The following is a 22,854-nucleotide window of genomic DNA, read 5'->3' on the forward strand; positions in this document are numbered from 1 at the left end:
AGTACTTTCTGCCCACATCAGTGTCTTGCCTCTGCAGGTCATTGGGCTTTTCTCCTGCTCAAGAAATGCTTTGAAGACTCACAATCTGACTGAACAGGGACAGCTCTTACAGCTGTTGTTTCCTGGTCTCTTGAGTTCCTTAACCCACATTTATAACAAGAATGCTTTGAACACCAGACTATGAGGGGGGCTGGTTGGGTTGTTTTCTACTGAAGGCATAAGTCTTGCATGGATAAAGCCCTGTACCTAGGTACAAACATCACCAGCGACTTGGAACTGATACTAGCTTGCTTGTTTGTTTAATGTATTCTGCTAGGTGCCTATGACCGATTCCTGCCTTACATCTTGATGGGGAGCCTTACTGTGCTATCAGGAATTCTGACTTTATTTCTGCCAGAAAGCTATGGAATGCCTCTTCCAGACACCATTGATCAAATGCTGTTGGTGAAAGGGTAAGTATCACCGTGTCACTTTCTGATCTTAACACATCTGTTCTCTATATGGAGAAGGGGAATGGACTTCCCCAAGTATTGCCATATTCCTCTTCCCAAGTGTGTATGTTTTGGACATCTCAGCTCCAAGTTTATCATTTTACTCTGAAGGCTGAAGAGAAGTCCATGAATGCACTTAAGTGTGTTGCTTTGTAGGGACACTTTGTGGGTTATAATCTATCTTCCTAGGTTCTAAAAGTACTGGGGAAGGGCTGAAGTCTTCCGGTTTAGTTAAACTGACCTAAAAATGCATTGAGAGCCTTTGACCTTTTGCCACTGCTCTGAAGGTGGCACATGAGCATACACCTGGTGTAGGAAAGGGACCTGTCCAACTGAAGCCAACAGGACGGTGAAATCAGGAGGCTGTAATATCAAATAGGGCTCAGGGTATCAAAGATTTTTTTTCTTCTGTTCCCCATCTATTTTTTAAGTGATTTTTCTTTCTTTTTTTTCTGTATTTCCTTTTCTTTTTTTTCCCAGATTAGAATACAGACCTGCCTCTAGAAACAAAAGGGATTCCAAGGAGGAAGAAGAAAATCCGGATATCTTTAAAAGCACAGCTTTTTGATGGAACTCCTGTGTGCTTCCCTGGTGGAGTGGAAGTTAAATGGACTTTTTCTTCTAAAATGCATTCTAGAAAGGGCTAGTGGCAACACTTCCTGTAATTTTAACCTTATTTATTAATTTAAACACCGTGTTCCATACATTCTCTTTTTATATGAGCAGCAGTAGTGTGTAGCCTTCAGTGAGGTTTGTCAGCCACAGCTGGTTTAATAGAGCAGTACCATGAACAGTATCTGAGCAATCCTGTGTGTAGTTCAGCTGAAAGATGCTTGAAAATGAGTTCAGGGGCTGGCAGGTACCTGGATCCCTCAGTGAACCTTCCCCATAGCTAATGCCCATCAAGAAGTCAAAATTGCCAGACAAAGCTGCTAATCGGGTTTGATTCCTGACCTTCTGTCTCTGGACAGGAAACTTATTTATTAAGTGGAGGTGACGAGAACATGCCCCTGATCTCACTCAAATGACTTTGCACATGCTGAGTTTGTTACCAAATTCAGGAAGATGCAGAGAAAGATTTTGAGAGTGAACTGGAACTTGGTGTGTTCTCACTCGACACAGATGGGAAGGGCTGTCTTGCACAAACTCTTTGTAAGCACTGAAGCTTTGCTCACGAAATTCACTTGATTCCAATGCTGGTTTTTGACTCTACCTGCATGGTGAATCTGTTTACATCTGGCCCTGCCTGTGGCCTGCTTCCAGGCCAGACTTACTTTAAATGATGCAGGTTTTGTCTGTGTGTGGAGGGAGCGGTGGTAGTTGGTTGTTCCGCTTTGATGGGTGGTGGACGTTTTGTGCCTGTTGTTTTAACGTCTTCTGTGCAATTTGGATGATGGAAACAATTCTCCTGTCCTTGCTCTGTGCTTTTCACACACGTGCACATTGACACGCACACAATTAATATGTTTAGAGCTATGTTTTGTGTTAATCTATGGCACTGTATTCGCCTCATGGTGGAACGTACTGAGAACAAACTTCAGAACATGGTTCTGAGCACTCGTGATTCTCAGGTGCCAGCACTACAGCTACTGTGAGGTCTGTTATTTCACTCAGCTCTCATGTAATCACTGAATTGTTCTCAGCCTGTTTAAAGAAAGAGATCTTGTTGACAATCTGCCAAGAAATTGTTCATTGAGTCATGGGAGCACCTTTGGCATTACTTGTGTTTCTTTAAATACATGCAATGTATCTGTACACCCCATCTCGTTTGTGCTGTTCTGATTATACTTTGACAGATGTGAATGGTGAAAGATTTCTCTCTTATGGCACTTGTCTGTATTTTGTTCTGTCTTGTTGAGACTTAATAAACAGAGCCTAAACCTTTGTAGCCAAAGCTTTTAAGGGCCTTACTTTGCTGCGGGACCTGGCTGCGGGAGGTGTCATAGAACCCCAGCCTGGTTTGGGTTGAAGGGACCTTAAAGCTCCTCCAGCTCCAGCCCCTGCCACGGGCAGGGACCCCTTCCACTGGAGCAGCTTGCTCCAAGCCCCTGTGTCCAACCTGGCCTTGAGCACTGCCAGGGATGGGGCAGCCACAGCTTCTCTGGGCACCCTGTGCCAGCGCCTCAGCACCCTCACAAGTCACAGACACGACCAGACTGGTTCTGTCTTCTGAATACAATAGGCATTGGCTGATTCCCGTCTCTCATTAACCAGGACTTTGATTCCAGCAGGCAGACTGATGTGTGCCCTTGGGATTGCTTGTTGCAGAAACAAGAAAGCTGAAAACACTGTATATAGTGGTTTGTTTGCTTAAACTTCCTACCAGTGTCTTGAGCTACAGGGTTTGCTCCCCTTTCCCTGCGTTTTCTCCCCTACTTGTTCAGTACTTTGGTTTCTGGATACAGCAGGAAGTTGCCCGGTGGTACCAGCTCATACCCTCAGCTCTCCCAAGGAGAGAAATCCAAACGCTTGGGCAGGTTCAGTGTCGCTTCTGTTCAAGTTGACAGGTTTAAGATGCAGCGCGGGGGTTTGAAGCTAGTGCAGAAATACAGGATGGATTTTGCAAGCCTCGCTGCACATCATGCAGTTACATGGCGGGAGAGTGCATTAACAGCCGGTCTCCCTTGCCCAAAAGACATGATGCGATTTCTCAGGCCTAGCAGCTTCTTTGAAATACTCATTGCAAACCTGAAAGAGCCTGTTTTAAACCCTAAAACGAGGTTCTCAAACCGTATTTCTAGAGGCAGGAACATTAAGAAGCTGCTGCTTTTCTGTGTGTTGCAGGAGAGTTATCTGATAACCGCAGGAATCTGATGCAAAGCGCATTGAGCTCCGACTTCCTTGTAATGGATGCACTTGCCAGTGTAAACAACTGGGGCCTGTGAGCCTCTTCCTGTAAACTGCTTCAGAAAACAATCCTGAAATGGAAGATCCCCGCTTCCCTGAGACAGGAGCGAGTATGGGAATTCCTGTCCTAAGGCACAGAGCCCATTTAAGGTCCAATTGAGCTCTTGATTCTTATCCACTGTTCTCTCCAGGTATGTGCCTTGACAGAGGGACTTTTGTTCTTGCATATTTAAGTATTGTGATGTTTACTAAAGAGGGAGAGGGGAAGGAATTGGGTTTTTTTCTGGCAAAAAGGGGAATTTCCTGGGTATGACTAATGCCACCAGCACAATGAAAAAATATGGTGGGATTTTCCTTGCTTATGTTTTGAAAAGTATGAGTCCGAAACATGAGCTGTATTTAATGTGGCATCATGGATACCTCTGTAATTCCTTTTCTATCCTGCTCTTTTCATGTTTATCTCTAAAACAAGGGTCTTGTTCTCCTGAGTAGGCACAATCTGGCTCATAGGTATCGCCGAAAAGTTGAAGGAACTTAGGTGGGCGATCTGTGTGCAGATGAAAGGTCCGGATCGTGCCACTGGCAAATGTGAGTGGCATCAGTGCTGGCAAGAGGTAAGGCTTGTAGCACTAAGCATGGTGGTACCTGCAGAATGAAGTCCTGGTGCTGCACCGTGCCTTGAATCCCGATGGGAGTCACACACATTGTCCCTTTGGTAAAGAGCTGATGGGGTTTGGTACCGGTATCTGATTGCTCCCGAACACTGGTCTTGCCTGGTGTGTGCTGGCTGAGGCAGAGGGGCTGCCCTCTGGGGAAGTCAATGCTTTTGCTGCTGTTATCCTCAAAGAAGCAGCGAGTGATGCCTTGTAAGGGGAGAGGGACAGGATTTACCTTTGCAAGAGGCTTTGTGATAAATCTGTGAGCTGCTGCTGCTGTGGAGGAAGGGAGTTCTGCTTCACAGGCTCACCACAGAGACTTCCCTTTAACGCTCTGCGGGGCCCTGAGCGCAGTAAGCACGCGGGGACACTGATGCTCTGTGCAAATAAACACCCATTTCAGGATCTGTAGAATAGAACCTTGATCCTGGCAGTTGTAAATGGTTTATTAAAGCCTAGAATGGGCTCAGGCATCACAATGCCTTACTTACAAATGCCCTCGGGGTACTTCAAACTAGGGGCATCCACAGCCTTGTGTATCGAAAGATGTAGAAATGTCTTTAAGAATGTAAATGTTCCTACCTGTAACTAGACTGATTCTTGAGGGTTTTGTAGAAAAATTACTGTTATTTGTAAAACTCAGAATAAAATCCTCTGGAATTATCTTAAAATGGAGCGTTCTCATATGGGGTATTTTACATCTTCATGTTTTTGGGGTGTTTTACATCTTCATGTTTTAGGACATTTTGCATAGCAGAGCTGCTTCATTTTTGGTGATCTTGCAGGCTTTACCTTCCTTGCTCTTGTATGATTTATAATGACTGCTTTCCAGAATTCTTTTGTTGAATACTTCTCTAAGCCAAGCGATGGCCTGAGACAACCCGGCTGGTGACAAAGTCCCACATAGGCACTGCCTCGTTGCCCCCATGGTGGGATGGGGAGAGGAATCAGGGAAAAGGTAAAGCCTGTGGGTTGAGATAAGATCAGTTTAATAACTCAGATAACATCCTCTATTGTGGGATGCCCCTTTGGCTGGCTCAGGTCAGGGGTCCCGGCTCTGCTCCCTCCTGGCTTCTTGTGCTCTTCCTCACTGGTAGTGTTCAAGGCCAGGTTGGATGAAGCCTTGGGTGGGATGGTTTAGTGTGAGGTGTCCCTGCCCATGGCAGGGGGTTGGAACTGAATGATCTTAAGGTCCTTTCTAACCCAAACCATTCTATGGAGGACTGGAAGTCCTTGATCAGGGTAAAAGCTACTTAGCAACAGCTAAACCATGGGTGCATTATCAGCATTGTTCTCAGACTAAAGCCAAAACACAGCACTGCACCAGCTACTGGGAAGAAAATTCACTCTATCTTAAGGTCCTTCCCAACCCTAACGGTGCTACGATTCTGTGATCCCAGATGAAACAAGCACACAAGCTGTGCAGACATCACTGCTCCATTCAGTCTGGGGGGTTCCCCTCCACGTGCAGCATTCAGCTGTGTGCCCGTGGAGAAGCAGCAGTACCACCAGCACGGTCAGCTCAGTTTGGTGCATTGGATGTTTAAGAAACAAGTTGGGGGTTCTCCCCCTCTGCTGCTCTCTGTGAGACCCCCCCCCTGCAGTCCCGATCCAGCGCTGGGGCAGCAGCACAAGAGGGACGTGGAGCTGCTGGAGCGAGGCCAGAGGAGGCCATGGAGCTGCTGCGAGGGCTGGAGCAGCTCTGCTCTGGAGCCAGGCTGAGGGAGCTGGGCTGGGGCAGCCTGGACAAGAGCAGCCCCACGGGGAGCTGCCAGCAGCGCTTGTGCAATCCCTACCGGCCACTGGCATCCAGGGCTCAGCCCCTCCTTGCTCTTCCCCTTGCAAACCACCCCAGGAATGTGACATCCCCGCAGCCTGCAGCAGCCTGTGTGCTGCGGGGCTGCTTGGATTTGGGGTCATTCTTCTGTGGGGGGGGCTGTGAGGTGCATTCTGCACAGCCCTGTGTGGAAACGAGTGCTCCTGTGAAGAGAACCGTGGAATCCCAGGTTGGAAGGGACAATAGGGGTCATCTGGTCCAACCTTTCGAGGCAAAGCACAACCTAGGTGAGGCATCCCAGCGCCATGTCCAGCCAAATCTTAACAGCGTCCAATGCTGGGGAATCCACCACTTCCCTGAGGGGATTATTCCCATGGCTGATTGTTCTCACTGTGAACAATTTCCCCCTTGTGTCCAGTGGGAAAACACCCCAAAACAGGGGCTGTGCTCAGAACCCCCTGCGCTACCTGCTGCTGGCTGCTTGGTACAGCTTTACTTCGAGGCAAGGTAAATAACAGGAGTGATAAGCAGGAAATGCCAAGATGAGGGATTACATTCCTGGAAAAACCAGCCCTGAAGCATGCAGTCATTCCCTGGAGCGTGCAGAAGGACTAGAGCACAACATCTGGGGAGGATCTCTCCAGCTGTGTTGGATGGGGAAGCTCTTTCACTGTTGGCTCCCTGCTTCTGAGGCACCTTAATTGTGACCACCTGGAGGGCTTTTTGGCCCTGGGGTGAATTGACTTGATTCCCTTTTGATTTATCTATTAATTGTCCTCAGCCATCAGAAATCTTGTGGCTCGGGTAGTTCTTTCCAAGCTTCCAGTGTTCTTACAGCTCCTGCTGACACTTGCAGTCAGGGCTGGCTCAAAGGAGTTCTCCTGTTGGGAGGCCGCTGTTTTCCCATGTTGCTCCCCACATCCCAAGCACCCCACATCCCAAGCACCCCATCTCCCGGTCCCAAATCAACGCCCCTCACCCTCAGGCGCCGGCTCTTTCGCATCTCGAGGGGTGCTGGGCTGCGGTCCCTCTGCCTGCTGCGGGTCATGGCGAGCACCGGGATGCAACGGCCTCGGTCGGAGCCAGGCGGGCGAGGGGAGGCTCTGACCCAGCGCCCACCGCGGTGCCGCCGCTCCGGGTTCCGCCCCGGCCAGAGCCGAGCCGCCCGCAGCCCCTTCCCCTGAGGGCGGCCGCGGCCGGGCCCGGCCCCTCTGCGCAGGGAAAGGGAAAGCGAAAGGAGCCCGGGGCCGTTGCGGAGCGGGGCCGGGCAGCGGGAGGTAAGCGGCGGACCCCGCGCAAGCCGCGCTGCGGGGAGCAGCGGGACCGGGCTGCGGGAGCCCGGGGGAGCATCGCGGACGGAGCTGGATGCTGGAGCGGGCGCCGGGCTGCGGGGTCAGGGGAGATGCGGCCCCGGCTCCCGTCGTGGCTCCGCGGTTCCCTCCTCCTCCCCCGCCGCGGGTGAGTGTGAGCGCGGCTGAAATCAGCGCTGCTTCTGCCGGTCAGGCGGTGCTAACGCTTCCTCCGTCCCTGCCCGCTGCTCTGCCCGGCGCTGCCGGGGCTCCTCGGGGCTGGAGCTGTCCTTCATGTACGTGCCCCCGGAGCTAGCAGGGCTGCAGGGAGCCGGGCACTGCTGCCCCGTGCTCAGGGAGGTTCGGTTCATCCCACTCCAGGTGCCTGGGTTTGAGTTTCTCGTTGCTTTTAACTCTGCCAGTGTCAGTTGTTTGAGCTGAAAGTGTTCCGTCCTGGATGCGCGCCTCAGCTTGGCTTCCATTGCTGCATCTATTGATCCTAGCCCAGCCAAGAGGGGAGGCAAGGGCTGACCCTTGTGACTCAGGCGGCCGTGGTGGTGGTGATCTCTCCTTGGAGCAGCGCTGCCTGCCCCGCTTTCCTCTGCTCCGAGCGAGGAATGTGCCTTTGGGAAGGAAGAACAGATTTTGTTGCCCAAGTGTAAGATGATTTGCACATCCTATGAGCTTTAATTCCTCCGGTTTATGTCAGGTCAAGTAATGATTGTAGCTCTGGTGCCTTCCGCTGGGGACTGCAGAGGGCAGTGGCACCCGCAAGACACCCGTGGCCCCGGGTGCTGCTGCAGGAGCTGCCCAGAGCAGCGCCTATCGGCTGGGGAGAGCCCTGGGCAGCAGCGTGTGGGTCACTGCGGCCCTCACTGGGGCTGCCTTGCTCTAAGGGAGGTCTCTGCGGGTTATTGTGTGTGCTGGGGGCTGTCCCGGTGTCCTCTGTGCTGCCACTGCCTGGCTGTGGCATTGGGAATGTCCCTTCCAGACAAGACACAAATGAGGGTGCTGAAGCGCTGGCACAGGGTGCCCAGAGAAGCTGTGGCTGCCCCATCCCTGGCAGTGCTCAAGGCTCGGTTGGACACAGGGGCTTGGAGCAAGCTGCTCCAGTGGAAGGGGTCCCTGCCCGTGGCAGGGGTTGGAGCTGGAGGAGCTTTAAGGTCCCTTCCAACCCAAACCAGGCTGGGATCCTATGATTCTGACACCCACCGTGATGCTTCCCTTACACTGCCCTGATGGCAAACACCATCAGCTGTCCAGCAGTGCAAAACAACCTCGGTCAGGCCCAGCACTGCTCAAAAGCTGGTATGAGCCAAGCGCAGTGCGCTTCTGCCTTGGTGTGAATTAAAAAGGCTGCAGGGCACCCTGAAGAGCTTCCAGGTCCTGAGGAGTCCTGGAAGAAGAGCAGCAGCTCTGAGAGGTCTTTGAGGAGCAGCTCAGGTTGAGGATATGGGGCTGCTGGTCCTATTGCAGCTGCCAGGAGAAACGAATGCACTGAGTTCAGCTTTACCAGTCTGATCAAAGTCTTGTGCCAGAGCATTGCCCTGAGCACTTGGAAGCGTGCGTGGTTTATGTCCAGCCTCTTTGCCTTCCTCCGCACTTCATTTTGCTCAGCTCCTTTTCCCTCACCGGCTGGAAGTGCAGCTTGCGCTTGTCCCTTTTCCTCCATGGGCTGTTCCTCTGTTGTTGTTTAAGCCCAGTGCTGGCTGTACCCGATCGCTGTGCTGTGTGACACATAGCCCTTGCCAAGCTTGTGCCCACCGTGACTGCCTTAGCCTTGGGGCCCAGACCTCCAGTGCCATCACGCATCTCACAAAGCCTGGGCATGGATCCTTGTTGTTTCTGCCCATTTCTTTTCCCTCTGGAAGCCAAAGGCAGCCTCAGGCAGTGGCTTTGAGATGTTGGGCGGCAGCCACATCTCTTCCTTGTCCTGTGACCCTTGCACAGAGCCCATTGACTTCACCCTTGTGTTGGGTTTATCCCCAGGGCTAGAGGTCAAGTTCAGGCTGAGGAGAGGAAGAGCAGGTTCTTCCATCTAGAGCTCAGGTATGCCAGCCCTGCAGTCGTTCTTCAGCAGATTAATGAAGATTAGTCCAGCTAGATACCATGCTGTTACTTGCCAGGCGCTGCTGTGATGTGACAGCAAAGAGCTTTAACATAGGCTGCAGCATGGAAACACATGAAAACACAACTGGCTTTGGTTCTGTGCCACTCTTGGCCCCATAACGTATGTCGGCAGCATCACGGGGCTTCCTTTCCTTGGTGACTCGGGGGGTTGTGGTCGCCTTTTCGTCACGTGTGGTAGGTCAGGAGCTTCAGCCTCCTGCCCCATGTTTGTCACGGCTTGTTCAAGAGCTGACACCCGTCCCACCCTTTCCTGTCTCATCTCAAGCTGCCGTCGCAGCCCCACTTATCGCTGCACAGCAGCCGTGGATGTGTGCCAAATACAGCCCCAGCCTGGGCCAGCTCCGCTACAACAGCTTAAAATAAACCAAATAGAGTTGTTCCTATTAAATGCTCCAGGCTTTTCAGTGGAAGGTGCTGTGGAGCACTGCCGGGTGCCAAATGCAGAGCTGCGAGACGGGAGGAAGCCTGGAAGGGCGGTTGTGTGTATAAGAGATGGAGAAGAGAGGTTTGCAGAAGTGGGCCAGGTCGGGTGGGGAAAGCACGGGTGGGTTTGATTGAAGAAACAAGCAGAGATGATGTCAAGAGCACTCTGCCCTCGCTAGGCTGTGGTTGAGGGAGGGAAGAGCAGGTTCTTCCCCCCCGAGCTCAGACACACTCGCCCTGCAGTCATTCTTTAGCAGATTAGTAAAGATCAGCCCGGTTTGATACCGTGCTATTACTTGCCTGGCGCTGTTGTGCCTTGCAGAGGTCCAGCGGAGCCAGCGCCTGCTGCTGTGGGATCACTCCTCCCGTATCTCCCCGCTGGGTCGGTGTCTGAGGGCAGCCAAAGGAGCCTCTGTTTACACATGAGATGAGTTTATCGCGATACACAGCTCCTGTAGCCACATTTCGCTGCCCAGTTCATGCTGTGCAGGACGGAAGTTGCATTCATGAGTGCAGTCACTTGCTCTGCTCATGAGCCCGTCAATCCGCACTAATCCATCGATGTATCTTCTATTCCTCCTCCAGCAATGCCACCCTTGCGGAGGTCCCTTCCAACCCAAACCACTCTAGGACTTTAGCAAAGTATATAGAATCATAGAATCATAGAACAGTTGGGGTTGGAAAGGACCTTAAGATCATCCAGTTCCAACCCCCTGCCATGGGCAGGGGCACCTCACACTAAACCATGGCACCCAAGGCTTTGCCCAACCTGGCCTTGAACACTGCCAGGGATGGAGCACTCACAACCTCCCTGGGCAACCCATTCCAGTGCCTCAGCACCCTAACAATATCCCCAACTTATCCTTGTGCTGCTAAGGTTAAGAGCCCAAATAACTCTCTGCCCGTTAAGACTGTGCCCCTGCAGGAAGGGGAGTGCCTTGTGTGACTTTACTGACCTTAGTGGTCCAGAGAAAAGCCTCAGGGCAGCTTCTGCTCTCTTCTTTACCAGCTGTTGGAGGCGATGGTTTCATGGGTGAGATGCTCTTGTTTCAAGTGAACCCTACTGAAGGAGGTTTTACACAAGTTACACAGCTTCAGCGGTGTTCCTCTGGTGCACAATTCATTAACCCGGTGATTAAGCTGAATCAAGCTCGCTTGCCACTTGCTTTCCCTTACAAGTGCCTTGTTTTCTGTCAGCAAACTGGCATGACCCAAGGGCTGCAAAACCAGTTCTGCCACTCGTTTACGGGAAAGGGTTCATCTCATTTACGGTAGATGTTCTCTTAACTTCACTGTGTGAAGCAGAGGTGCCTGCTGGCACCTCGATGTGAATCAGCAGCTTTGCTCCTGACTCTACAGATGAAACAGCTTTTGCCTCATCCGATGGTGGAAGGTGCAGAGCGGGGAAATCCGGCCTCCCTTGTGCATCTGGACCAAACCCCTGGGAGATGCTGCAGCAATGTGTCCACGTCCCACTGTGTCCACAGGCAGGTCCCACAGTTTAGGAGTTACCAAGGTGCATGAAAGGTGACCACACCATTGGGCTTTTGAGAGTGAGAGTACACCAGAAGCCTGAAAACAGAATTTGGTTTTAATCTGGAGAAAATGGAGTTTTATTGGTCTCCATTTATCACATTTCTGTCTGTGCAGACTTTTGGAGTTAATGATTTCCAGAGGATATTGGCCCCCAGATGGGATGCACAGTGGAAAGGTTGCATTAGTGTTTACTGTCACTAGAGCAGCAGCGTGTGTGCTGGCTCCTTTATGCAGCCGCTGCTTTCTGCTCCCCGCTTGCCTCGGCCCCTGACTTTCTGCTGCTGAGGAAGTGGCTTTGCGGAGCAGCCCCATTGCAGGTCGAGTGATGTGATTTTGCTTCTAGTGATCTGTTATTAGATCGAGTGGATGTGCAGCAGCAAGATGGCACTGGAAGTGTTCAGGGTTGGACAGAGCTTGGAGCAACCTGCTCCAATGGAAGGTGTCCCTGCCCGTGGCAAGGGTTAGAACCAGATGAGCTTTAAGGTCCCTTTTGAAACAAACCAGTCCATGACTCTGTGATACCCATCTGCTTTTAACGCACATTGATAAGTTGCTGTTTATCACCTGTATCTGGTTTTGTCAATGTATTATGCTGTGGTTTAAGTCTTTTTGTTGCTGATGGATGACGAAACATGCCTGGATGCAGCAGGCTCTTGTGAGGTTAGTGATGATGGAGATGGCTGGAGCTGGTGTAACTGAACTGATTGTATGCCCCTTATGAGGGAAGGGTGACTGAAAACGACATAAAACAGGCAGGCATTGGAATTCCACGTGTGGTATTTGCATGGATCAAGGTTCCCTTCTGTGAGCCTTTCCTGGGGGAGCAATGCCACCTCTGCTCCTTGGCAAGGATGGACCAGCTCCCCCAGCCCCATTTGCAGCCCAGGCAGTGCCACGGCTGCTGCTGCTGAGAGGGTTTAACTGAGCAGTGGAGAAAACAACCTGTGTTTGGGCTGAGATAATGGGGCAGAGAAGAGATTAGATAGAGAGAAAGGATTGTTCTATCCATTCAACCCTTGGAGTTCAGCCCCCAGGCGAAGCCAGAGTGGGTGCAGGGAGGAGGATCCCGGGGCAGGAGCAGTGCTGCTGCTGCTGCTCCATTTCTCTTCCTCACTAACATGCACTAATTTTTGCGCCCTGACATTTTGGCCTCCCTTTCAGGAGGAAAAGGCACAGCCAAAAGCCTTTTGAGGAGGTCAGGAGCCGCAGCAGCAACCATTCTATTTTGAGAGTCTTTTCTGGCACAATAAACAGCATTGTATGAAATAGCCCATACTTCCCATGTAGCCGTTGCATCACCTTCCTCTGCACAAGCACTGTGGGTAATAAAAGTTGAGTGTGTGACAACCTGCCCATAACAGCATAAATACAGCACAGGAAGGTGCTCTGAAAGAGCTGCCTCTAAAAGAGCTTTAACTTGTATTACCCACCGCTGTAACTGGTTGTATTGGTTCCAGTAGATGAAGAACAGTGCACTGTAATAGTGTGGGAGTGTCCCACAGGTACTTTAAGCTGGAATCGCCTGCAGAAAAGCCCTTCCTCTCTGCCCTTCCTAAGAGCTCCTGCCAGCCCTGGGCATCCCTCTCCAGCTGGCACATATTGGATGGGGCTTGGAGCAAGCTGCTCTAGTGGAAGGTGTCCTGCCCATGGCAGGGGTTGGAACTGGAGGAGCTTTAAGATCCTTTCCAACCCAAACCAGTCTGGGATCCATTGAGCTTACATTAGTTAAGTGAAAGTGAGGAAACAGAAGCAGAGTGTGCACTCGCAGCCCGGAAACCAACCGTATCCTGGGCTGCATCAAAAGGAGCGTGACCAGCAGGTCCAAGGAGGTGATCCTGCCCCTCTGCTCTGCTCTTGTGAGACCTCACCTGGAGCATTGTGTGCAGTTCTGGTGTCCTCAGCATAAAAAGGACATGGAACTGTTGGAACAAGTCCAGAGGAGGCCACGAGGATGATCAGGGGACTGGAGCACCTCCCGTATGAAGACAGGCTGAGGAAGTTGGGGTTGTTCAGCCTGGAGAAGAGAAGGCTGCGTGGGGACCTCAGAGCAGCTTCCAGTACCTGAAGGGGGCCTATAGGGATGCTGGGGAGGGACTCTTCGTCAGGGACTGCAGTGACAGGACAAGGGGTAACGGGTTCAAACTGAAACAGGGGAAGTTTAGATTGGATCTAAGGAGGAAATTCTTTCCTGTGAGGGTGCTGAGGCACTGGAATGGGTTGCCCAGGGAGGTTGTGAGTGCTCCATCCCTGGCAGTGTTCAAGGCCAGGCTGGATGAAGCCTTGTGTGGGATGGTTTAGTGTGAGGTGTCCCTGCCCATGGCAGGGGTTTGGAACTGGGTTATCTTGAGGTCCTTTCCAACCCAAACTATTCTGTGAGTCTATGATTCAATCCAACAGTCTGTGATTCTGCATTTTCCAAGCAGCTGTAGCGCAAACTCCCACTCCTCTCCATCCACATCCCGAGCTGTCCCGCCTGAGCTGCTGAGCCTTATTGCCAGCACTCAGTTCAAAGCCAGTTTGGTTTCTTCTCTATCAAGCAAACAACAGACTTATGAGCTGAAGCAGGTTTTCTTGTGTCAACAACCCAACATGCAAGTCCTCCTTATGCTGAGTTCCTTGTTTAGAGAGAACCCTCTGTTTGCCATAGTGTGCATCCCTTGTGTGCAGGGAGCGGCTGCTGTTTGCCATGGTGGAGTCACCGCTGCTATTTTAAGGCACTGATGCCCCAGGTGAGTTTCTCAGCTGGGAAATGACTCTCGTGTTTGCAGGGGTTGAGCAGTGAGCCCTCCCTCCTCTTTCTGAACTACCCTCCTCCCTGCTTGGGTATAGCCCCAGATGGAGAGGAGCTTTGCCATTGACTTCAGCAGATCACGGCTCACCCTGCAGCTTCCTTTAGATGCAGCACTCCAGCGGACCCTCAAGCTTTCCAACTTCGCTCTTTCCTTTGGAGAGGAAAGCATTCCCAAAGCGCTTTTCCTCCCGATAAGCAAACTCTTGCAGCTTCTTGATACTCAGCCCGTTTTAGATGAAGTTTAAATGAGTCCTGCGCTGGGTATAACGCTCGGCTGCACACCAGCAAACCCAGGCTTGTGACCTTGATTACAGGACTCACGCCATTAGCTCGGGTTTTGTTTGGTGTGTTTGAGAGGAATGGAGGATGCTGTCTCCCAGCCAGCATCAACAGAACGGAGACAGTTTTAGGGGGGAAAAATGGTATATCTATCTGTTGGAGCCCCATGGCTGTGTTACAGTGAGCCCCATGACTGTGTTATGGTAAGCCCCATGACTGTTTTATGGTGAGCCCCATGGCTGTGTTACAGTGAGCCCCATGGCTGTGTTACGGTGAGCCCCATGACTGTGTTACGGTGAGCCCCATGAGTGTGTTATGGTGAGCCCCATGGCTGTGTCACGGTGAGCCCCATGGCTGTGTCACAGTGAGCCCCATGGCTGTGTTATGGTGAGCCCCATGAGTGTGTTACGGTGAGCCCCATGGCTGTGTTACGGTGAGCCCCATGGCTGTGTTATGGTGAGCCCCATGAGTGTGTTATGGTGAGCCCCATGGCTGTGTTACAGTGAGCCCCATGGCTGTGTTACGGTGAGCCCCATGAGTGTGTTATGGTGAGCCCCGTGGCTGTGTTAGGGTGAGCCCCATGGCTGTGTTATGGCCTTGAGCAGGAAGGATTGTAGCTTCCAAGTGAGCTTTCTGTTTGTTCGGGCTTGCAGCGTTGCTGTGTTTGATTTGGATGTGTTTTTGTGTACGTGTCTGGTTTCCTCTTGGCACTGCTGTTTCTGAGAGCAGAGTGCATGGCAGTGCAGAAACAGCCCTGATGGCTGAGGCCGTGCTAGCAGGAGCTTTCCTCTGTTGCTGGTATAATGTTGGAAAGAACATCCTGCTCCTCCAGCTCCAACCCCTGCCGTGCCAGGGACCCCCTCCACTGGAGCAGCTTGCTCCAAGCCCCTGTGTCCAACCTGGCCTTGAGCACTGCCAGGGATGGGGCAGCCACAGCTTCTCTGGGCACCCTGTGCCAGCGCCTCAGCACCCTCACAAGGAAGAATTCTGTGGGTGCCTCTACCACAGTGGGTACAGCCCCACACTGCCCTGGTCACAGGTGGGAGAGGCTGAATTAGCAGGAATTAGACGCCCTGAGAGTAAATCCTGTGGTTTGAGGGAACAAACCCAATCACGATGATCAGGGTTCCTGTGGTGAGGAGTGGCCATGGTTGCTTTAAGCCTGGCAGGGTAGGTAGTGCCAGGTACCCTTGGAGCCAGGTGAAGGGTCACTATGCCATAAATAAGAAGTTGTGATGTGCTGCATGAACCTTGAGTCACCAGGATGGGAAATACTGCTTCTTGTAAATCAGTGGGAAGCGGAGCTGAGCAGCAAACAGCCGGGCAGAGGCTGTTTTGGGTTGGTCTGGACAAAGGGAGCAGCCAAGCCCATAGCGGGGTACCAGTGCAAACCCTTTTGCCGGAAAACTGGCAAAGCAAAACTGTCTCGGCTTTTTTGGATGGCGCTTGGAGCAAGCTGCTCCAGTGGAAGGGGTCCCTGCCCGTGGCAGGGGTTGGAGCTGGGTGAGCTTTAAGATCCCTTCCACCCCAAACCATTCTGTGATTCTATGATGATGCTGCAGGAGCATTTTAACCTACTGGAAATTAAAAGCATCATTGAGGGAGCTTCCTTGGAAATCGCACAATGACTGCAAGCAAAGCGCTTTGTCAAACCAAGCAGATTGACGGAACAGGTTTGTCTCATCCTCGGGCTTACGCAGTGAAGTGGGCAGTGTGCTGCATACCCAGTGGGTTGCGGCCTAATAGCAGAGGTAATTTTGGCTGCTGGGCTGTACACAGAAAACTGCTCTCACGTCCGGGTGTTGTAAAACTCACTCATAAAAAAATGGAACTCTCTTGCTGAATTAATCCTGCTCTGCAGCATCACAAGTTGCTGATGGAGACCTCTTAGCTTTAATCAGGGCTGTTTAACAAACGCAGCCAGCGCTTCGGAGCTGTGTTACAACCCGCATTTCCTGACTTATTTGTGTAATTTCGTTTCATTTTAGCCTTGCTAGGCTCACCCTGAAATAACCCTTCCAGCTGCCATGGGAAGAATCTTTTCTTGTCCAGCAACAGGAAGAAACGGTCCAAGTCAGCCTGACTTTTGGGCAGTGAGGGGGAAATAAAGCCTTCCCGTTATGGATCTCTGACAGCCTTGCAACATAATAGGTTTGAAAAAGAATATTCAGTTGGGACGCTTCCCAAGGTCCTTAGCCATAGCTTTTAGCCTTGTCTCCTTTGCTTCCAGACCACTGCCCTGCCCTGGTTTGGTCCTTGCAGAGCAATCCTGCAGCCCTGGGGCACTGGCGCATGTGAAGCATTTGCAGCCTTTTGCGGTTTCATATCTTCAGCCCTTTTCATCTGAACCTCTCTGATTGCCCCATAAACATCAATGAATTGTTTTAGTATGCATCACTAGGCTAGCAAGAGTGTCGGTATTCCTGTTTTATAGATGATGAAAGTACAGAATAGAGAGGAAAAGCAAATAGCAGCAGGTTTCCTGATGCTAATCTTCAGCTTCGAGCGTTGCTTCATGCTTCCTGTTGATGTAGAGAGTTCCCACCATGAACTTCATTGCAGCGTTGGTTCACGGGATTAAGGTGAATGAAATTATCAGTTACTTATCTAGGCAGGCAGCTTAGGTTTTCCATACTCCTGCGTTTGCTTTCTTGTTTTAATTTAATTGCTAGAATGAATTAAGGCTTGATTAAGGTGATAGAAGCAGAAGATGTTCGGATGCTCCCGAGATGAAGCATTCTTCCTTCAGGAATGAGCCGTTGCCCAAGCACTGATTCTCCAACTCTCCCTCTGGCGCTTGCAGTGCTGGCAGGTAGCTCCAAAGGCATGTTCCTGTGGTTACCTCCCTTGGCGTGTGCTATTTCCCATCTCTGATTAATTGTTCTCAAGTAATTGCCTTTGAATTGCCTCCTGCTTTCTTCTATGCAGGCAGGAGTGCGGGGCTGAGGTCCCCCTGCACGCAGGGCGCTCTGTCTGCCAGAGCTGTGAACGATGGCTTTAGCTCATCCTCATTGACGTCGTATCCTCACCAGGTATCCGGGCTCTTGGGAGCCTTAGGAATTGCACTTACCATTGAGAAATGCTGCACTGAACGTTTTAAGGGAAGGAGGGAATAAGGGAGGGGGGCGCACAGGAAAGCCTGGAATCACGTGAATTCCCAACAGATGCATTTTGATTGAAACCATCACAACAAGCCAACAGTTCATCCCGTGCAAGGCTGACTCGGCTGTTCCTCAGGGCTGCAGTAGTTGCCCGCAGTGCCCCATCCCTCCTGCAGCCCTGCTCTGCCTCTTGCACTTGCAGGTGTGTGATGCCCGATTAACATGGATGAAGGTGGAGCTGAGTGTTGCAGGATCAGCTGAGAATTCAGCATGGTCTATCCTCGTGCCTCATCCACACCTCTGCTGCTGCACCAGAGGCTGGGCCGGGTTGGATCAGGAGCTGAGGGTGCGTATGGACTCTCTCTTCCTCGGCATTACCGCGTCTTTCAGGTTTCAAAGCTTTTGGGTGATTTTGCTGTGAGAAAGCTGCCTGCATTCACCTGACATGAGAACAGGAAGAGCTTGAGGGAGCATTTGCATGTCAAGCAGGAAAAAAGTTGAAGAATCAAAGCAGCGATTGATAAGAGGAAGAAAAACACTTGAGTACATCGAATGGGACATCTAATCTAGGTCTTGCTTTGCCTAGAAAGGTTGGAGCGGATGATCTTTGAGGTTGCTTCCAACCTGGGATTCTAGGATTGAATGTCTTCTGGTGTTTGATGCTCTGAACGTTTCAGCCTGGTGGCTTCCATCACACAAGTATGCTCACCCGCTCCTCCCGTGGTGCGTTGTATTCATACCTACACGCTGAGCTCTGCATGCAGGGAGCTGCAGCCCTCCCAGACCTTGGGGACCCAAGAGGGTGAATGAGCAAAGCCCCGGGAGCAGCTTCTCTCTGTGGCTGTTGGGACTTGGAGCTGGTTTTGGAGCCTGAGTTCAGCAGAACCCAGCACCTCCAAACCTACTTGCTGTGCTTTATTAACAGATGAGAGCAGGGGATTAAAGAGGTCAATTCTCTGCTGTTGTAAGCTGGCATGTGCAAGCTTCTTATCTGCACTCGATGTGCATCCAAGAGTCTTGCGTGGACCTTGTGTACCACAGGGTTGGAGCTGGGGATCTGTCAGAAAACAGAGCTCCTGCCCTTGGCAGGATGTTGGTAGCAACCACTGGAGCATGTGTCTGCTCACGACACTTCTGCACTTATACCCCACCAATGTCATTTCCTCTGCTTTCCTTTCTGCCTTCAAGCAGGGCAATAACTCAGAGCTTTGGCATGTAACAGCACTCAGTGAAGTCCTCAGCAGGATGGGGAACTCAATGCAGGCCCCACAGTGGGCATTAAAATGGAAGAAAAGCAGCACTACCTTCAGTCTGCAAAGCATGTACCCAGCTGGAAGCTGCCTGGGAATGGCCTTCCCATGAGGAAGCACCCAAATCCTTACCCTTTTAGCTCTGAAGGGGCTGGATCTGCTCTACAGAGATAGTTTTTGATGGGCTCTTAGTAAATAAGTGGGGTCCCCGCTCCTCAGCCTTTTCCACCCTATCCCAGGAGCTGGCACCCACCATAAGAACTGTGGCGACTGGAGCACGCAGATAGGCACGACGCCAAGGCAAAGATGCCTTTTGGTTGACCTAGGAAGAGCAAAAATGTTGAGTATGGAAAAAAAAGAGACACTCGGAGGAAGTTCTGAAAAATCACATAAATAAGTCTGTGAACTTGGCCGCTGTACAGCGGCAGGGCTGGAAATAGCTGCACAACCCAGGCTGAGCCGTGGTGAGCAGAGCTTCAGAGAGCTGCGGCTTCTGCTGAAGCGTGAGGAGCAGGGTGAGGGGAGGAAGGTGATGCCACAGCTCATGGCGAGGGCTCGCTCTGGTTTGGTGAAGTTGCCTCCTTTATCATCTCCCACATTTGAAGGTCAACTTCAAGCTTGTGTTTCTTGGCTTGGTTTTAGATGGGCTCAAAGGGTGCTTGCTTGAGCTTGGACAAGAAAAGCCATATGCAAACGAAACAGTCCCTGCAGGAAACTTTGACATAAGTTCTGTGACTCAACCTACTGATATTAGTGGTATTATGTAAGTCGGTCTTGATGTTTTCTTCTTGTCTTGTCAGTGTGTTAATGGGTGTTAATGGAGATAAAAGAATTTGCCAGGTGTGAAGCTGAAAATCCATATTGTCAGGGGTTTCAGTCACCCTTTCTAAATACAGCATAGGAAGGGTCTCCAGTGAGCCCCTCTTTGGGGGCAGTCACTCGCTGTGGGGCTCCTTAGTATCAAAACAGGGCAGGGTGCATCAGGAAACAGGGCTGCATCCCCTGGGAACAGTCTTGTTTGTGGCCATGAGCATCTGTGGGATAGCACCAAGGTTAAGTTAAAGCTTAAATACATCGTGTTGTGAGTGGTGCAGGTTGGCTGAGGACTCTGACCACAGAAATGAGGTCAGGAGGTGCAAAAGGTCCTTCGAAACTTCATGGGTTGATGGTGGCTCAGGTGGACCCAGGTCAGAGGCTGAGGAAACCCCAAGTATTTCAGCTCATTTCCACAGGGCAGCTGCTCTTGGTGGGGTTTCTTGTTATAATAGACACAACTGAAACACTTTATTGTGATTTCGTATTTATATGGGGTGATTTATGCTGGTGGGAAATTCCCTTTTGATCTAAATCACGTTTCCTGAGACAAAAGCGCGGTGATGTGCAAGTTCCAAACAACTCAGATTTCAACATTGGTTTTAGTTGTTTGAGACAAACAATGCTCTGCACATTGAAGTATTTGATTTCGTCTTGTTTCATGATGTAGTTGAGTCATCCCTTTATGTTCATGTGCTTTTTATTGCTAACCAGTGCTGGCTGTGTACAAGGCGCAGGTGACGGATGCTGTGGGAGTGATGCCAGCTCATATGGCTTTCCACTGACTCCATAAAAAAGTAGGACTGCCACCAGCCCTCGCTGTTGTGCAGGGAAATTCAGCCGAAACATTCTTGGAAGCCCTGTAAATGCAGGATACAACCACAGCTGCTTCCCAGGATGATGCCTGAGTCCATCCTACCTGAACAGAAATGGCTGAGAAGTGATGAAGCTTCTGCAAAGGGCTTGTCCTGGGGTTTGCGCCAGCTATTTCCAAACTTCTTTTGAGTGGTTGATGGTTGTTGCTTATTAATATTGGTCAAGGAATTTTACATCATCCGGCGGGTGTGTTTTAGGTTAGCATTAAGCAGGAAAGCATTAAGCAGTGCCTTTGCATGTATGAAAGAAAATAATCTGAAACACACACCAAGTACAATGTTTTAGAGCACCAGAACAATCTGATCTACCACTTATTTACGTTCCCTTTTCCAGAAGCTAAAATGATGGAAATAAAGCTGAAGGCTGGAGCTTAGCCCCATGCCAGAGCCATCTCTTGGCTCTTCAGCAGCACAGAATTCCTTGTCTTGGTTCGCAGTTCTCACTGTATGCAATGTACTTGAGTTTCATTGCTTGGGTAGCCATAAACTCCAGAGCTTCAGATACCTCCTTGCTCTATTCCTAGCCAGCAGCAAGCCCTGCATTAGTCATTGTGATGCACAGGACAAGGCATGGAAAGCCTGCAAGTCCCAGCACGGCCGGACACCTCCAGCTCGTTCCTGGTACAAGCTGGATGTTGTTACATCCAAGTGTCTAAGCGTTATCTCGGGTCATGCAGAAAGCAGATCTTAGACAGTAAAAGCACCTTTAGACAGCACAGGAGGTGAGGAATATGTGGAGTTGCTTTTCACAGTGAGCTGGGTAGGCAGAAATGGGTAAACCCTGGGGAAGCAGAGGCTCTGCGAGGACCCCCACAGCTCTTGGTGGAGGGTTACAGAAGTTTTAGACTTCCCAGTTCAGGTTTTCACCTTCCAGCTGGACCGTGAGGGGAGGATCTTTGTCTTGGAAGTGACCTCAGGGTAGGAGCATTAGAAAATGCAGTTCTCCATCTTCACGTCAGAAGGTGATGCCTTCTGCAGGGCAGGCCCTGCTGTCCACTGAAGGTAACACTGTCAGCTGGTTTGGTACCAGTGTGGTAAAAATGTGTGTGTGTAAATATATATATGTATATATGTATATATGTGTGTATATATATATGTCTATATGTATATATATGTCTATATGTATATATAAATTAAACATTTTCAGGGAGAATGGGTATTGGCATGTAAAGAAATTAATACATTTTGGCAAAGAAAGAATACTTTTTATCAGCTGATCTCGGAATACAGTAATATTCAATATGTTAATGTTGTCCCTTTCTTTACAGCTCCTGATACACGGTTTATAGCCAAAAGAGGCACGGGATGAAGCCAGAGCTGGGAAACCTCCCCACTGGAAGCAGGGATGTGGATGCTCATGGAGCCGCAGTTGATGGGCTGCACACCCGGAGGCTGGGCAATGGCCATCGGGAAGCTTTCACCATGCAGCGGCTGTTGGGTGGCTGTTGTGACATGGGGACACGGCAGGGAAAAGTGGAAGAAAGTCGGCTGAGTCAATCCTGATCCTGCATCCAGGCTCTCAGCCATGTGCTTTGCAACTGGGAGAGATTAAGATCTTAATTCTGGCATCTCTCATGCCTCCTGCAGCCAGAACACAGCCCGTGCCTGCTCTTTGTGGGAGCTTTGGGAATGCTGGCATTCCAGCTGTGCGGTTTTAGGTCACTTCCAGAGAAGTGGATTCATTCTGATGGAACCAGCCAACTGCCTCGGCATGCAGCCGTGTTGTGAGGCAATGGAGGACAGTTCCCACCTCACATCGCGTTGCTGTCGGAGGTTTTGACCTTGTCTGTGTCTGTTACTGCTGGATTTACCTTCGCTGACGTTCAGACTCTGACCCTACCAAGGTCGTTAGCAGGTATCTGGATTGCAGTGGCCAAATGACCAAAACCAGGGATCCCAGCAAGGGCTTCCCCTGCCTAGTGCAAAACAAAGACCAACCTCGGCTGAACGAACTCATCCCACTTCAATCCCTCTCTTCAGGAGCACGCTTCGCCTTCCTGGAACTATTTAGTTCATTAGTAATTGGCCTTTGAATGTATCAGGAATGTAAAGCTCACATTCCCACAGGCACATGGGGACATGGTGGAATGAATGTGTATATTGCATCTCGACAGTATAATCCTCTGGGGTTGTCACACTATTTGAAGGAGGTTTGAAACAGGGACTTCACTGACTGAGCAACTATACGTAGGTTTCTTGTCCTAAAATACAGTGCTATACCTACTCAGATATTATTTAGAAAGTATTTGATAAGTAGCACCATCTGCACTGAAAATTAAATTAAGGATGTTAAAGAGGAGTTTAATAAAACAGGTTTTGGGAAAAAAAAAACTTTGAAGATTCACGTTTTAGTTCAGATTTCAGATGCAGATTTCCTCAAGGATGCTGGCAGGATTCATTTCTCCTTTGTATATGTAACATTTGTCCATATAGGCCATTATACAGCTCCTTTCAAGCTGAGTCTTATACTGGAATACAGCAAAAGCCAGATTTAAGATATGAAACTGGAGATGACCACATTTCATACTGCATAAAATGCACCTCTGGAATTTTCAGTTCTGCTTTTTTGATGTATTACAAATGTATTTATAAAGTA

At 50.4% G+C, this 22,854-nt stretch overlaps 1 protein-coding gene and 2 long non-coding RNA genes across 4 annotated transcripts in view; 2 read left to right on the forward strand and 1 right to left on the reverse strand.

Annotated features, from left to right (window-relative positions):
- The window catches only part of LOC136020170 (organic cation/carnitine transporter 2-like), a 22,387-nt gene extending 20,008 nt beyond the window's left edge, over positions 1–2,379 (forward strand). The window contains exons 9-10 of one of the 2 annotated variants that reach the window (XM_065690945.1): positions 317–452; positions 977–2,379. In XM_065690945.1, the coding sequence (XP_065547017.1) occupies positions 317–452; positions 977–995 (155 nt within the window). In that variant the 3' untranslated portion in view covers positions 996–2,379. Of the gene's footprint in view, positions 1–316; positions 453–971 lie in introns of both variants that reach the window. The other variant, XM_065690944.1, reaches the window with a different exon arrangement.
- On the reverse strand, positions 59–8,159 carry LOC136020172 (uncharacterized). The gene is made up of 2 exons (XR_010615230.1): positions 6,751–8,159; positions 59–4,959 (listed from the first exon to the last, which is right to left on the reverse strand). It is a non-coding gene; the product is annotated as an uncharacterized LOC136020172 (long non-coding RNA).
- Positions 6,744–22,854, forward strand: LOC136020171 (uncharacterized). Its single transcript, XR_010615229.1, has 2 exons — positions 6,744–7,229; positions 21,527–22,854. It is a non-coding gene; the product is annotated as an uncharacterized LOC136020171 (long non-coding RNA).

Source organism: Lathamus discolor, chromosome 10, assembly GCF_037157495.1.
Source record: "Lathamus discolor isolate bLatDis1 chromosome 10, bLatDis1.hap1, whole genome shotgun sequence".
In the NCBI taxonomy this organism is placed as follows: domain Eukaryota; kingdom Metazoa; phylum Chordata; class Aves; order Psittaciformes; family Psittacidae; genus Lathamus; species Lathamus discolor.